The 17226-nt window shown below is 38.4% G+C and overlaps 1 protein-coding gene across 2 annotated transcripts in view; it reads left to right on the forward strand.

Moving 5' to 3' along the window:
- Positions 1 to 17226, forward strand: part of PPEF1 (protein phosphatase with EF-hand domain 1) — a 112487-nt gene that overhangs the window by 41488 nt on the left and 53773 nt on the right. For both annotated transcript variants that reach the window (XM_045089348.1, XM_045089347.1), the window contains exons 8-9: positions 4719 to 4882; positions 15496 to 15610. In XM_045089348.1, coding sequence (XP_044945283.1) covers positions 4719 to 4882; positions 15496 to 15610 — 279 coding nt within the window. The remainder of the gene's footprint in view (positions 1 to 4718; positions 4883 to 15495; positions 15611 to 17226) is intronic.

Raw genomic sequence — 17226 nt, forward strand, 5'->3', positions numbered from 1 at the left:
TTCATATTTGTCTCCAGCTTTACTGAAATATAGTTGACATATAACATTGTTAAAGTTCAAGGTATACAGTGCGGTGATTTCATATATATATATATTAGGAAATGGTTACCACAACAAGGTTAGTTAACACAACCATCACCTCATAGTTACAAGTCCTTCAGGTGTGGTGAGCACTTTAAAATTGTACTCTCTTAGCAACTTTGGAGCATACAATTAGAGTAGTGTTAACTAAGGTCACCGCGCTGGACATTGCTGTAGGTTGCTTTCTGATGGCCTTCCTTGGTGGGAAGGTTCCACACAACCATCACCCAGTTTGGCAAAAGCACCAGGACCCCCCAAAACATGGTATATTTTGGGCCCAGAAGGTCACTTAACATTTCCAGATTTCAGAGCTGGACTCATGGTTTTAACTCTGAGGCACAGGGGAGTCCAGACATCCCGAGTGTTCCATAAGAGGGAGGGGGACCTGGCAGCCATTCATTTCTGTGCACTATTACTCTGTTGCTGAAGCCAGTTCACAGGACTTAATGGGGAGATTCCACACATCCATCCCATAAGATAGAAAGCCAAACCTACTGTACATGTTTAAACAGAGGCTGGTGGAAGTAGGAAGTGGGGTAGAGTGGATGCAATTGTTGTTTTGACAATTCTTTCTGCTTCATAAATCAGCCAAAATGTCCTATCAGACCCAGGTATTTTATAGTTTTTTGTGCCTATCATCAGTAGGTTATTTTCACCATGATATCTCCCCAGTGATTATTGGTAGTGTTTAACAAGCCTTTGATTTATATCTATTTGTATTGGGCAACTATTGAACAACAGCATGAATGAACTTAATATTATTGCTAATATTTTTTAAATGTTTGCCATGTGCTGTGTCTTTTAAGTGCTTTAAATATTTCATTTAGTCTTCATGAAAAACCACTGATATTAGTATTATTATCATCCACTTTTGTTGGATGAGAATATGGAGACTTAGAAGGTGACTTCCCAGGGTTATTCATCTCAGCAATAGTAAAGCTGTGATTCAAACCTCTGTAGTATTGAATTCTTCTATCAGTTCTGGGAGTTTCTCCACCAGTTTTCTTGCATGTGGATATTTAATCACACTGGCCACAAGTAACTTTATTTTTGCATCTTTCTACCCAATCATCACTGCCCTTATTTCAGCTCTGTGTTTTGTTGCGTTGGCTAGAAATGGCAGAACAATGGGAAAAATGAAGCAGTGAAACTAGGCATCCTGTCTCGTTAATGCTCTTAATGGAAAAATCATTCTTGTTGATTTAAATTTTTAGAATTCTGTTACGGAGGTAAGCTTTCATTCCTGGTTTTCTGAGTTTTTCAATAATCAGGAACACGTGTTGAACTTTATGAAATGCCATGTTGCTGTTCATTGAGTTTGTTCTATGGAGCCTCCCAGTTTTAATCCCGATTCATAACTGAGAAATGAAATAACTATAAAATATAGTTCAGTTGGTGTTTTTTTTTTTCCCAGCCATATCTGGAGCTTGTTTTCAAAATGACACGTGGGCGGTAGAGGCAGAAAGTATATGTGTGTGTGTGTGTGTGTTTTAATTATGGGTTTTAACATTTTCCCTGTCCAGATTTTGAGTTTGTACTGGGTAAAAGAAAAGATTATATGGGGGTAGTTTTGAGAGATTTTCTTTAGAACAACTTGTAAAGGTATCATTTGGTTATAATTCAAGATTTCATTATATTTAATTAGTTTAGATTCATGTTGGCAGAATTATAAGTGAAACAGGTAAATACTCATTCCAGTTACACGTTGCACAAATCTTTACATATTGCTGGCATTCATTAAATTATTCTTACTAGTTATAAGAGTTGAGTTGCAACCCACAGTACTTGCATTCGACTTGGTAGAGCTTTTGATTGTTTTCATACATGACTCACATTAGCTACCCATATTAGGAAGAGAATCTATGTTATTTTTTTTTTAATGTGGCTAAAAGTCAGCAGAAGGATTATGATTTTGATGTTTACTGATATTTCATATTGAGTACTTCTGCCTAAGAAATGGCTTAGGGAATTGGTGCTTTTTCATATATTTATCATGGAACTTACAAGAAATGAAGGTCAACATATGTATGGAAAGAAGAGCCAACTAAGCTTTTTTGTGTTTGTTTTACAGAAGAAAAAACACTATTTTAATTTTGTTCTTAAAAAAACAAGACTGCACTTTAATGACTGGAACTGATGGAATTGACTTGAGGTAGGAGCTGATGAGAAAGGGAGAGCAGACAGAGCATGGGTGAAGGCAGTGATCGGGAAAAGAAAATCATGTCATGCTTGTACCTCAAGCAGTCGGGATTACTCAACAAGTCAGTTATAAGATGATACAGTGAGACCGGTGGGGTTGTTTTTGTCTTTCTTTGTTGTTATTGTTTTTTTCCCAAGAGTAGCCCAATATTTGAGTGTGTACAGCCAGGAGGATGTGTCTCGAAGAACGGGATGGTATGATTATTAAGATAGTTACGTAGAATACTTAGGCTTTACTGCTTGCACAGTGGAATCTGAGATAAAATTTGCCAAGCTGCTCTGTATGTCTAGTTTTCAAACCTAAAATGGAATAATTAAGTGATTCTCAAATCTCAAACCAAATCCAAATGGGAAAAATACACTGTGCTGGACCACACTGAAGACAAACCTTATTATTCCTAAATTTAACTTCTTATCAAACATCATCAACCATCAACCACCACCACAGAAGTGTTAGGGTGGACCCACAATAATTTAGAAAGCATTTTAAATTACTAAATATTATGACTTATTTTAGAAAGGTTTTTTGTTTTTTTTTTAAGTCTAGTCCTTAACTGTAATCTCTCAGCATAACTGGATCCTGAAAAAAAAAGTATTCTCTCTACATCTGCTAACGTCACACTTTCCAAACATGTCTACTCTAAATATTCAAAAAGATAGAAACTGCTTGCAGAAGACTTCTGATTCCCATTGGCTTGATAGCAATTCAGTGTTAATGAGTTGAAGAATACATCACCATCGTCTCTATCCGTTATCTGTTCATGAAATAATACTGCGTATTAAGCAACCACAATAGCTCAATGGCATGTAATAAACATTTCTTTTTGCCCACAAGTCTACAGGTTATCCAAGTCCTCCTGCTGATCTTGGCAGGCTTGATCTGGCAGTTTGTCTCAGCTCTTGGCGAGAATTTGGTCATGTATTTTGAGGTCTGCAGGCTAATGGCTTATCCGGAATGGCCTTGGCTGGGGTGACTCAGTTTTGTTCCCCGTAGTCTTAGAGCTTTCATTAGGTTAGCCTGGGCTCTGTTGTGGTAGCATGGATTCAAAAGAGAGAGCATGGAAGCATACAAGACCTTCTGAGGTCTTGACTTGGCAATGGTACGTAACACTTCCACCACATTCTTTAGACCAACACAGGTCATGAACCCCACAACCCAGATCTGAAGCCTGGGGAAATCGATTTTTTAAAAAATTATTTATTTATTTGACAGAGAGAGGGAGAGAGATGACAAGTAGGCAGAGAGGCAGGCAGGGGGTGGGGGAAGCAGGCTTCCCACTGAGCAGAAAGCCTGATGCGGGGCTCGATCCCAGGACCTTGAGATCATGACCTGAGCAGAAAGCAGAGGCTTTAACCCACTTAGCCACCCAGGCACTCCAGGGAGATAGGTTCTTGATGAGAGTAGCTGCAAATCCCATTAAAAAGATTCAGGCTAGGGGTGCCTGGGTGGCTCAGTGGTTTAAGCCTCTGCCTTCGGCTCAGGTCATGATCTCGGGGTCCTGGGATCGAGCCCTACATCGGGCTCTCTGCTCGGCGGGGAGCCTGCTTCCCCCTCTTTCTCTGCCTGCCTCTCTGTCTACTTGTGATCTCTCTCTGTCTATCAAATAAATAAATAAAAATCTTTAAAAAAAAAAAGATTCAGGCTAGAATTTGGTATAGACAATCAAGGTCACTTTTGCAATCAGTCTACCATATACCCTTTCATCTTTCTCCAACCAAAGTAGCCAGATTTCTGTTCTTGGGTTGACTGTCTTATAGGCAGCCTAGTAAGAAAGGGATCCTGGATCTCAGCGCCTACTGAAATGGACAATGCAGGCGATCTGTTACATAGAAATGTCTCTCTCAGAGAGAGGCCCTATGGGTATTTCTGCCTGTGGTTCATCATCTAACTTTATCTGCTTTGTTATCAAGAAGAAAAAGGAAATCATGTCAGAAAATCTGTTTTTATGTAAATAGAGAAATCTATTATAGCTAAGTAAAATTTTGAAGTGTTTAACAGGGGAAGAAACTGAATGTTGCAGTTTAATTTTCTGTAGATCTTGAATAGCACAGATGTTTGAATCCAATGCCATACATTGTTATGTTTTCAGCCTGATTTGTAAAAATCTGAGCTGTAAGCATAGACAAAAAATGTAGAGGTAGAGTTTCAGACCATCAGAGTACCTTGATTGCCCAGTTTTCCCTGTGTTTCTCCTTCTCCTCCCCACCAATGAGAGCTCACTGCTTTGGTACAATGTCCACTCGGGAAGGGATGAGGGTGATTCCTGTGAATGTACCTAATGATCTGAGAACAAATTCTTCTTCATGATTGTATGTGGGATAGCTTGGTATTCATAACGTGTAGCACCATGCCTTACGTGGGCTCGATATTCAAGAAGTTATTTATTGAATTTAAGTATGGGAATGTTGACCCCCCTCTTCTGTCTTTTGTTTTCCAGAATTAGTTGCTCGACTTTTTGGTGGAACCCTCCAGGACGCCAAGGACAGGCAGGATTATGTCTCCTTCGTAGACGTCCCAGACTCATATAATGGTCCTCGGCTGCAATTTCCTCTCACTTTCACTGATATTGATTTACTTGTTGAGGCCTTCAAGAAACAACAGGCAAGTGCATGCAGATACTGCCCTGATTCTTGTACATAGCATGTGCTCAGTGACTATCTGGTGAATGAATGAATGAAAATACTATAGCTGAAATGCATTCCCTTGGGGGAAAAGTTTCATAGTAAGTGAGAGCTACCCTCTGCTCTGCTTAGCCTATTAAATAGAAGTCTCCTCAGATGCACAGAAACTTCCTATCTATAGGCTTACAGCATTTCCTTTTTCTTTTTCTGAGATGTAATTCACATCTTAGAAAATTCATCATTTTCAAGTGAGTGATTTAAGGGTGGGGGGATGGGTGAAATGGGTGAAAGAGAGTGGGGGATCCAGGCTTCCAGTTACAGAATGAGTAAGTCATCAGGATAAAAGTTACAGCATAGGGAATATAGCTGATAGTACTATAATAGAGTTCTATGGTGACAGATGGGAGCTGGACTTGGGTGAACATAGCATAACGTATAGAGTTGTTGAATCACTGTGTTGGACCCCTCAAACTAATGCAACACTGTGTGTCAACAATTCTCTGATGAAAAATAAATAAATAAGAATGTGTACAATTCAGTGGTTTTTACTACATTCACTAAACTGTGCAACCGTCACCAGTAGCTAATTCCGAAAACACTTTCAACACCCCAAAAAGAAATTCCATACTCATTACCATTCCCTCCTCCCTCACCCCTGGCAACTATGATTCTACTTTCTGTTTCTATGGATTTGTCTGTTTTGGACATTTCAAACAAATGGAATTATATAACATGTAGCCTCTTGTGTCTGGCTTTTTCAATTAGCATAATGTTTTTAGGGTACATTCATACCATAGCATGTTTCATTGTTGCTTTATTGCTCTGTCTGACTAATATTCTGTTATATGGATATACCACATTTTGTTTATTTGTCAGTAGATGGACATTTGGATTTTTTTTCTATCTTTTGGGTATCATGAGCAATGGTTCTATGAACATTCACTTAGAGGTTTTTGTATGAATGTGTCCTCAGCTCTCTTGAGTATATACACCTAGGAAGGAAACTGCTGGGTTGTATGGTAACTCTTTAACTTTTTGAGGAAGGGCTAAACTGTTTTCCACAGTGGTGTGCTGCTTTACCTTCCCACTGGCAATGCATGAGGGTTCTAATTTTATTACATTTTTTTGCCAACACTTCTTAGTTGCTTTTGTTTATTTTTTTAATTGGGTTTTTATTATAGCCATCCTAGTTGCATGTGAACTGATACCTCATATTGGTTTTGACTTGCATATCCCTAATGACTGAAGATGTTGAACACCTTTCCATGTTTACTAGGCATTTGTACACATTCTTTGGAGAAATGTCTATTCAGATGCTTTGCCCATTTTGAAATCAGGTTATTTGTTTTTATATTATTGAGTTCTTTATATATTCTTGATTCAAATCTCTTACCAGATATATGATTTTTTAAAAAATATTTATTTATTTGAGAGAGAGAGGATGTGGGGGGGGGAGAGGGACAGAGGAAGAGGGTGAGAGAGAGAGAGAGAGAGACAGAATCTCAAGCAGACCCACAGTTGAGCAAAGAGCCCAATGTGGGGTTCCATCCCACAACCCTGAGATCATGATCTGAGCTGAAACCAAGAGTTGGATGCTTAATCAACTGAGTCACCCAGGTACCCCTCAGATATATGATCTGAAATTTTTTTCATTCTGTAAGTCATTTTGTCACTTTCTTGATAACATCCTTTGAGTAACAAAATTTTTAATTTTGATGAAGTTCAATGTATCTATTTTTTTCTTTGGTTGCTTATGCTTTTGTGTTATATCTAAGAATCCATTGCCAAATCCAAGGTCATGAAGATTTACCCCTTATGTTTCCTTTTAAGAATTTTATAGTTTTAGCTCTTACATTTATTTCCATGAACTATTTTCAGTTACTTTCTGTATATGGTATGAGGTAGGGGTCTAAATTTATTCTTTGCATGTGGATATGCTATTGTTCTCGCACCTTCTGTTGAAGAGTTCATTCTTTCCCCATTGAATGGCCTTGATACCCTTGTTGAAAACTAATAAATCACAGATGTATTGATTTATGTCTGGACTCCCAATTCTATTCATTTGTATATGTGTTTCTCCTTATGCCAATACCACATTGTCTTAATTACTATAGCTTTATAGTTAAGTTTTGAAATCAGGAAGTATGAATCCTTCAATTAAGTTCTTTTTGAATACTGTTTTGGCATTTGCGTTCCTTTTCCATGAATTTGAGGATTGACATCTCCATTTCTGTTAAAAAAAAAAAAGTTTTGTTAGGGATTGCATTGAATCTGTAGATCACTTTGGATAGTATTACCATCTTGACAATATTAAGTTTTCCAATTCATAAACACAGGATGACTTTCCATTTGTTTAGGTCTTCTTTGATTTCTTTTAGCAATGTTTTCTAATTTTCAGTGCACAAGTCTTTTACTATTTTAAATTATTCCTTGGTATTTTATCCTCTTGATTACTATTGTAAATGGGATTGCTTTCTTTTTTTTTTTTAAGATCTTATTTATTTATTTGACAGACAGAGATCACAAGTAGGCAGAGAAGCAGGCAGAGAGAGTGGGAAGCAGGCTCCCTGCTGAGCAGAGAGCCCTATGCGGGGCTTGATCCCAAGACCCTGAGATCATGACCTGAACCAAAGGAAGAGGCTTAACCCACTGCACCACCGAAGCACCCCTGGGATTGCTTTCTTAATTCCCTTCTGAATTATTTATTGTTGGTGTATAAAAGGACACTTGATTTTTGTGGGCTGAGTTTTTACTTGGCCACTTTGCTTTGCTAAGTTCATTTACTAGCTCTAGTAGTAGTGTGTGTGTGTATTTTGAGATGATCTATATACAGGATCATGTCATCTGGGAATAGAGATAGTTTTACTTTTTCCTTTTTGATTTAGATGACTTTTATTTCTTTTTCTTGCCTAGTTGCTCTGGCTAGAACTTCCACTACAATGCTGAATAGCAGTAGTGAGGGCAAGCATGCTTGTCTTGTTCTTGATCTTAGTGGGAAAGCTTTCAATCTTTCACCATTGAGTTTGACATTAGTTGTGGGTTTTTCATCAATGCCGTTCATCATGTTGAGGAAGTCTTCTCCCATTCTTAGTTTTCTGAGTGGCTTTGTCATGTAAAGGTGTTAGATGTTGTCAAATACTTTTTCTCCACCAATTGAGATGATCCTGTGTTTTTTTCCTTCATTCTATTAATGTATATATTACACTGGTTAATTTTTGTGTGTATGTTGAACCATCTTGTATTCCTGCAATAAATTCCACTGGGTCATGGTCTATGCTTCTTTTAAAATTTTATGGGATTTTGTTTGCTGGTATTTTGAAGTTTTTTTTTTTTCATTTTATTCATAAGGGATATTGATATGTATGTTCTTGTGGTGTCTTTGTCTGACTTTGGTATTAGAATAATATTGGCCTTATAAAATGAGTTAGGAATTGTTTCCTTCTCTTCAATTTTTTTTGGAAGAGTTTAAGAAGGATTGGTGTTAATTCTTTAAATGTTCAGTGAGTTCACCAGTGAAGCTCCCTATCTTGGACTTTTTCTTGTTAGGAGGTTTTTTACTACTGATTCAATCTCTACTTGTCCTAGATCTGTTCAGATTTTCTATTTCATCTTGAATCAGTTTTGGGAATTTGTATGTTTCCAGGAATCTGTCCATTTCATCTAAGCTATCTATTGTTAGTGTGTAATTAGTCATAGAATTCTCTTAAAATTCTTTTTATTTCTTTAAGGTTGGTGGTAATGTCCCCACTTTTAGTTCTGATTATAGTTATTTACATTCTCTCTTTGTTTTTCTTGGTCAGTCTAGTTAAAGGTTTGTCAATTTTGTTAATATTTTCAAAGAACCCACTTTGAGTTTTGTTGAGCCTCTCTATTATTTTTCTGTTGTCTATTTCATTTATCCAAACTCTAACCTTTTTATATTTCCTTTGCTAGCTTTTGGCTTAGTTTGTTCTTTTTCTAGTTCCTTCATGTCAAGTTAGTTTTCACTTGAGATCTTCTTCTTTTTCTTCTTCTTCTTCTTTTTAAAAGATTTTATAAGGAAGATGTGGTCCATATACACTATGGAGTATTATGCCTCCATCAGAAAGGACGAATACCCAACTTTTGTAGCAACATGGACGAGACTGGAAGAGATGATGCTGAGTGAAATAAGTCAAGCAGAGAGAGTCAATTATCATATGGTTTCACTTATTTGTGGAGCATAACAAATAGCATGGAGGACATGCGGATTTAGAGAGGAGAAGGGAGTTGTGGGAAATTGGAAGGGGAGGTGAATCATGAGAGACTATGGACTCTGAAGAACAATCTGAGGGTTTTGAAGGGGTGGGGGGGTGGGAGGTTGGGGGAACCAGGTGGTGGGTATTATAAAGGGTACGGATTGCATGGAGCACTGGGTGTGGTGCAAAAATAATGAATACTGTTATGCTACAAATAAATAAAAAATAAATTAAAAAAAAAAAAGACAACCATGGGATATTGGTGAGTGGAGAGTAGCAGCTGAATTGGAAAGATAGGCTCACATCAACTTCAGCCTCCTCTTCACCCACATTTCAACTGCAGTCACATAAAAGAAAAATAAATGATCCTTAAATATTCACTTAAAATAGATTACGTTATAATAATTAAAATTTTGAACCAAGCAAGTAAGGCATGTTAGAGTGACTATTAAAATAAAAAAAAGTTTAGGAATATGAAAACTTGGGCTTTCTTCCTTTCTGCATGTAATTTAAAAAAAATCATTGAGAATGATTAAATATAGAGAGAAATGGAGAAAAACACCTATGAACTTTAAATTTTTATCTTTCTGTAGGCTTTCATTAAATATCTATTACTGCCATAACATGAACAAAATAAAATAATTTGTAATTTTAGAGCATGTAAAAATTTAATATAAAAAAGTTAGGGTAATAATATGTATGATGTATTATAAATATCCCTAATAAATTTTTATCTGTTGCTAAATTGACACACACACACACACACACACACACAAAAACATTTTATTTATTTATTTGACAGGGAGAGAGATCACAAGTAGGCAGAAAGGCAGGCGGGTAGGGGGGAAGCAGGTTCCCCACCTAGCAGAGAGCCTGATGCGGGGCTTGATCCCAGGACCCTGAGATCATGACCTGAGCTGAAGGCAGAGACTCAACCCACTGAGCCACCTAGGCACCCCAGAGATCTTTCTTTTAATGTAGGCATTTGCAATTATATATTTCTCTCTGAGCATTGCTTTTGATGCCTCCCATATATTTTGGTATGTAACATTTTCATTTTTGTTCATCTCAAAGTAGTTTCTAATTTCCTTTGTGATTTCTTCTTTGACCTATTGTTTGCGTATGTTGTTTAATTTCTACATATTTGTGACTTTTTCAATTTTCCTTCTGTTATTGATTTCAAGCTTCATTCCACTGTGATCAGAGAAGAAACTTCGCTTGATTCCAATCTTTTTCAATTTATTAAGGCTTGTTTGGGGGCCTAATATCCGGTCTATCCTGGAGAATGTTCCATGTGCTCTTGTTAAAAAAAATGTGTAGCCTGATGTTGTTGGGTGGAGTGTTCTATAGATGTATGCTTGGTCTAGTTTTGTGTGAGGTCTCTGAAATCTTTGTTCTTTTAGCTTGTGTTCAGCTAGTATTTGATGGAGATTTCCTTGAACACCAAGAGCCCAAGAGAGAGAATGAAAGAAAGAACATGGGAGAGAGATAGAAGCAAAGAAAAGCAAAGATAAGCCTAGTCTTTGCAGATAGGCTCTGTGTTGGTACACTTCTTCACTGCCCAGCTATGCTGTTTACAAACCTATTTTACCCTTTACTCTCTGCTTGCACTAGGATTTTTAAGTTACCTTTTTCTTGATTCAGCCTTTTCTTGGTTGCTCTGAACTTTGTTTTCCAAAGTTCTGCTGAGAGTTGATTTTGACTCTTTGTTTGTTTGTTTTTTGCTTGAGTTTTCAGTGCTTCTGTGGAGCAGAATAGGATAGGACCTATGAGCTACCTATTCCATTATTTTCTCTGACATTACACCAAAACCCTCATTCTCAGGTTTGGGCCCTAAGGGCATACCCTAGGAGTAAGAGTGAACTATAAGTATACTGTCTCTGTGGGGATGAAGCAAAGCTTGGAATCATCTAATTCCTGAAATTAAGTTGAGATTATTCTAGATAGCTGGAGTTCCTAGCCACCTGCCAAATGTAAAAGTAAATCCTCTCTAGAAAGAAATTGGCCTCAAATTATTTCTTCAAATTGTCATGTACGAGGTCCAGAACTCAATACCATGTTAACCAGGCATAGGAAGATACAGATTCATGACAGAAAACTGAGGCAAACAACAAACAACAGAAACAGACCGAAATTATCAAACTCAGAGTTTAAGATAAATATGGTTAATATGTTCAAAGAGAGAAACGATATGACAAAAATCCAAGGAGTATAACAGAAAAGATCAGTAATTTTGACTTTATAAAAAAGAGAAATATATGTTGTTAAGGGAAACCTGGAAGGTTCAACATAGAGTACAGTGTGTTCCCATCTATAAAAAAAAATTAAGTATTATATACATTTTTTGATTTTTAAAAACTAAGACAAAATTCACATAACATAAAATAGAACATTTTAACCATTTAAAAGTGTACAGTTGAACAGTTTTTAGTATATTCAAAATGTTGTGCAACCAACACCACTATCTAATTCCAGAAGATTTCATCACCCCAAAACAAAACCCTGTACATCAGGCAGTCACTCCCCATTGCCCCTTCTCCCTAGCCCCTGGCAACCACTAATTTGCCTTTTCTTTCTATAAATTTGCCTAATTTGGACATTTCATATAAATAGAATCATATAATATGTGACCTTTTATGTCTGCCTTCCATTGGCAAAATGTATTCAAAATTCATCCATGTTTTAGCATATCTCAGTATTTCATTACTACTTTTAGTTGAATAACATTCCTTTGTAGGAATATACTCTATATACTTATAGAATAGAATATATATATTAATATTACATATTTATATGTGGTTATATTAATTTTATATGCTTGCAAACACGTAGAATTTGTCTTGGAAAGATAATGAAGGCACTCTTTTTTTTTTTTTTAAAGATTTTATTTATTTATTTTACAGAGAGAAATCACAAGTAGATGGAGAGGCAGGCAGAGAGAGAGAGAGAGAGGGAAGCAGGCTCCCTGCTGAGCAGAGAGCCCGATGCGGGGCTCGATCCCAGGACTCTGAGATCATGACCTGAGCCGAAGGCAGCGGCCTAACCCACTGAGCCACCCAGGTGCCCCAATGAAGGCACTCTTAACAGTGGTTGTTTCTGGGGACAGGGACTGAGGTCTGGAGAAGAAAGAAAATTGCTTTTCAGTTATACTCCTTTTTACTATTTAACTTTTTATCTCAACTTAAAAAATGAGATTTTTCTTTATTTAAAAGCTCGTTATTTGATACGAAGAAATATCTTTTAAAAGTAGTATTTTCCTCCCTCATAGCCTTTAAAAGAATATAAATATTTTATTTCAGGTGCTATTTACTCTGACCAGCTCTATAAATGTAGAAACCAATTTAACTTTTTTGAATATTTAATATTGCAACTGTAGGGGTGCCTGGGTGGCTCAGTGGGTTAAAGCCTCTGCCTTTGGCTCCAGTCATGATTCTAGGATCCTGGAATTGAGCCCCACGTGGGCTCTCTCTGCTCAGCAGGGGGCCTGCTTCCCTTCCTCTCTCTCTGCCTGCCTCTCTGCCTGCTTGTTATCTCTGTCTGTCAAATAAATAAATAAAATCTTAAAAAAATAAAATAAAATATTGCAACTGTAAACACAATTATAATGCTATTGAAAGACAGCATTGTAAGCAAATACTGACATTAGCCACATCATTTTAGCCTGTTGATAAAGGAACCGGGGTACCCTGCTGGCTCAGTCAGTGGAGCATGCAACTTTTGATCTCAGGATTGTGAGTTTGAGCCCCATGCTGGATGTAGAGATTACTTAAAATAATAATAATAATAATAAAGTGAAAAAAAAGGAAAGAAAAAGGACCGAGAAAACCCATTTTATTTATTTTATTTTATTTTTGAAAAACCATTTTAATAATGGGAATTTTTTGTTGTAATATATTCTCAGTGATTTTTTTTTTTTTTTAACTTACAAAACAAAACTGCCCTTTCAGACACCAGTTACCCTGATTAGTGCTACAAATGGACCAGAAAATCTGCAGTGGCAAGTTCAGGTAACACTGAAGCCAGTCTTGGGAATCAGTAGACTAAATGTGCAAAGTGAAATAAGTCATTGTATTAAGGTATTTTACCTGTTCCTTTAAAATGGAGCTAAAGGAAAGTTCACATTCAAGATTTGACTCAAGTTGTGGATTGAATGGATTTAAAATGCTTTTGTAGTAGGGGCGCCTGGGTGGCTCAGTGGGTTAAGCCTCTGCCTTCGGCTCAGGTCGTGATCTCGGGGTCCTGGGATCAAGCCCCACATTGGGCTCTCTGCTTGGCCCCCCCTTCCTGCCTCTCTGCCTACTTGTGATCTCTCTCTCTGTGCCAAATAAATAAATAAATAAATAAAATCTTTTAAAAAAATAAATAAAATGCTTTTGTAGGAAAAATCTTTAGCAGTTCATTAGGTCTTGGGGAGTCAGGAAATATGTGTCTCTCCACTCATCAACATCCATCTTTCCTCCTAATTCTCACATTGCTTTCAAATCCTGATTCCTGTCCTTAACAAGTATACTTAATCAGGGGCACCTAGGTGGCTCAGTCAGTTAAGTGCCTTACTCTTGATTTCTGCTCAGGTCATGATCTCAGGGTCATGGGATTGAGTCCTATGTTGGGCTCCCTGCTGGGTACAGAGCCTGCTTAAAGATTCTCTCTCCCACCAGAGAGGGAGACAAACCATAAGAGACTCTTAATCTCAGGAAACAGAGGGTTGCCAGAAGGGAGGGGGGTTGGAAAGATGGGGGGGCTGGGTGATAGACATTGGGGAGGGTTATGTGCTATGGTGAGTGCTGTGAATTATGTAAGACGGATGAATCACAGACCTGTACCCTTGAAACAAATAATACATTATAAGTTAATTAAAAAAGCTTCTCTCTCTCCCTTTCCCTCTGCCCCTCGCCTTGCTCTCTGTCTTAAAAAAAAAAATGTAGATTTAATCGTGAAAATTCTCTAAACTTAAATCATGTTTTTGGGGTCTGGGATAGGAAATAGTTTTGTCATTTTAATAGCTATGCAAATAAAAATTTTAAGATACCATGAGACCAGATTTTTCCAAAGGAGCAAAGGATGCCATCTGTTCTGAAACCCTTACCCAAAGCAGTATCTGAACAGTATGTAGAAATGATCCTTCTCAGCCTTTAATAATCTAAACCAGTGGTGTCCAACAGAAATAAAATCTACTATATTATATTCATATAATTTATATAATTATTATATGTTATATATCATATATAAATTATTTATATAATTTATATGTGGGTGTAAAGATTACTAAAATAAGAAAACTTTTAAAAATGTTAAAAAAAGAAAATGACTTTAATACTTTATTTAATCCAACAGATGAAATTATTATCATTTTGACATGTAGTCCAAGTTAAAGTTTTTAATGAGACTTTTTACTTTTTTATTTTTTCACACACCAAGTCTTTGAAAACGAGTACGTATTTGGCACTCATGGCACATATCGATTTTGGCTAGCCCCTTTCGAGTCGTGGGAACAGTCCTGACCCATGAAGTGGTGTTAGCATCTGTTACATTTGCATCGGCTCTGTTTCTTTGGGAATTATGTATTTGGAATATCTTATACTTTTTTAAAAAAGAGAGACTAACACACTGGATTTAAAACAAACAAACAAAAGCCCAGCGGAGAAAGCGGAGTAAATCTGTCCAAACGATGATGTCGTCATCACTGTAACTGGAGGAGGGCAGCGGAATAGTCATAATAGGAGGTGATGCAAATGGTTTATTTGGGTTTGGAATAGGTTTTATATTTAGACTAGTATATAAATGCACTTGCTGTTCTGTATATGCTCACGTCTGTGCACCCAGCATTGAGCCACCTGGGATTCTTGGCTCAGGGGTTCCTTGGGGCTGCTCCGGCTGCCTTGGGAGATCTGTGAAGCCAGCGCCACCACCTGGTTGCCACTCCAGGTGGCAGGATGTCCCAAACAAATGCCAAGGAGCCCCGCTTCCACAGTCGCTCTCCCTCTCTCTTTGTCCTGTCCTTCCTTCTCTTCTATGGATTCATTTTTGTCTGCCTGTTTCCCTGGAGCAAGGCAGTCTCCTTTTTTTCCCCTGTCCTGTCTCCTGGGCTCTAAGGACCCAGAACCGTCAGAGACGTTCTGTGAATGGGCGATGTCAGTTAAGAACAGGAAAGTGTAAATGCCCTAGGAACCATTCATTCATTCCGTTTACAGATCTCTAGTGATGGCTTCCTGTATGCCAGACACAGTGCTAGAATAATCTAGCTGAGACTCATTTAGAGATTATCCTGTAATCCAGCTTCCTGAAATGGGCTCGTATGCTCCCCTCTTACAGCTTTCTACCCTGTCCTGCCTTTCTTACTAGTTCACTGTATGCATTTCCTCTGCCCCGCCCACAGATTCTTCACGCGCATTATGTCCTAGAGGTGCTCTTTGAAACAAAGAGAGTCCTGAAGCAAATGCCGAACTTCACTCAAGTCAAAACTTCTCCCACCAAAGAGATAACAATCTGTGGTAAGTTTCGGAGTGGAGCTGCCGAATTAATATTTAGGAACGTCTTGGTTCTACCTCATTTACTTAGCTTGAAAACTGTGTAAATTGGACTGTATTAAGGGAGAAGTGTTAATATAGAGCGATCTATCATGATAATACTGTTCCCCATCTTGTCTTTGTTTTGCATACCAGCTGGCAGGAATTAATTATGTGAGAAATTAAAGAACTCATAGCTTTTTATAAAGGCAGGCAGCATTTTAATATGGAAAACCACCCATGGGTGGCATAAGCGTTCTCTGCCCTCCGTCTAGCTCTCATTATCTTCGTTCCGTGTTCCTTTTCCTAGGTGGGCCTCATGCGTGCCACTGATGCTGGCAGGCGAAAAGCCCAACGCCGGGTGGAGATTAAATTCTTCTCTGCCCTTGGCTGCCGTTTTAGATTTTTCCAACTGGTCGCTGCAGCTTTTAGAAGAGTGGGAATGTCCCAGAAATCTGTTCCTTGTTCTTCTAAATAACAAGACTTGAGATTTTGTTATCGTATAGGCCAGCCTGGCAGGATATTGCTTCCAGAAACAGTACACAGTGAAATTCAACACAGTTGGTGTTCAGCGGGCTTGCAACTGTCTGAGAATGGGGTGCGTGGAAGGAATAGCGATTCCCTTAACTTCTAATTAGGCCCTTAAGTTACAAAACAGTGATTGTGATTTTCCAAATCAATTTTAGCCTGTGTTTCTTTTCTGCTGGCAGGTAGAAGTGGGTTTGACAATCTAGTCAAACCGTTTGCCTCGCTAGCGCCTCGTAGCGGTGGTAGGGACTCGACGCATTGGTATCGGGTACGGGGCATGTGCCCAGACTCCGGCTTCGGACGCACCTTCACGAGTTCGATTCCAACCGAATGGGCCGCACCTCTGCCTGACAGATGATGCATCTCACCGGGGGAAGGGGGGCTTTTATCCAAGGCCTGACGGGCTCTTACTTTTCACAGAGCTTTAGACTTGGGGAGGAGGGCGCGTGAAGCTCAGGGAGCTGTGCCCACCCACGGAGCCCGTGGAGCCAGGGCTAGATACAGTAAACCAAGCAGAGACTGAGATCCGCTCCCACATGTTTCCAGTATACCTGCCGTTTCCACTGTAGATTTATCTTTGGGTAAAAAGATCTAGAAGAAGATGTGAATTAGAGGGCGAGGGAGTCCTGACATTATACAGTGTAAGATCCCAGCGGTTCTTACTGAGAACAGCCTATCACTTGTTCTTGTGGATGAAATTGAGGCCCAGAGAGGAAAAGGAAAATGTACTGCCTTCCCTACATTCTTTCCTCTCTTTCTTTTTTTCTTTTTTCTAAAGATTTTGTTTTTCAGTAATCTCTATACTCAATGTGGGACTCAAACTTACAACTCTAAGACCAAGAGTCCCATGGTCCACGGACAGTCAGCCAGGCACTGCTCTTTCCCTGCATTTCTATGCGGTGACTCTCCCCACCCCCACCCCTCACCCCCAGACTCACTCAGCTGATTAGTAGCAGAAATCAGGTCCTTTGCATTTGGGATTAGGCCAGCCCCATATCTGCTACTCTCTCAACTCCCATCACGCATCTCTCAGACTGATGTTTCATTTTCCATTATGAGAGAAAGACGGGAAT

This window comes from Mustela putorius, unplaced genomic scaffold (genome assembly GCF_011764305.1).
Source record: "Mustela putorius furo isolate JIRA1106 unplaced genomic scaffold, ASM1176430v1.1 tig00003836_pilon_pilon_pilon, whole genome shotgun sequence".
Classification (NCBI taxonomy): Eukaryota; Metazoa; Chordata; class Mammalia; order Carnivora; family Mustelidae; genus Mustela; species Mustela putorius.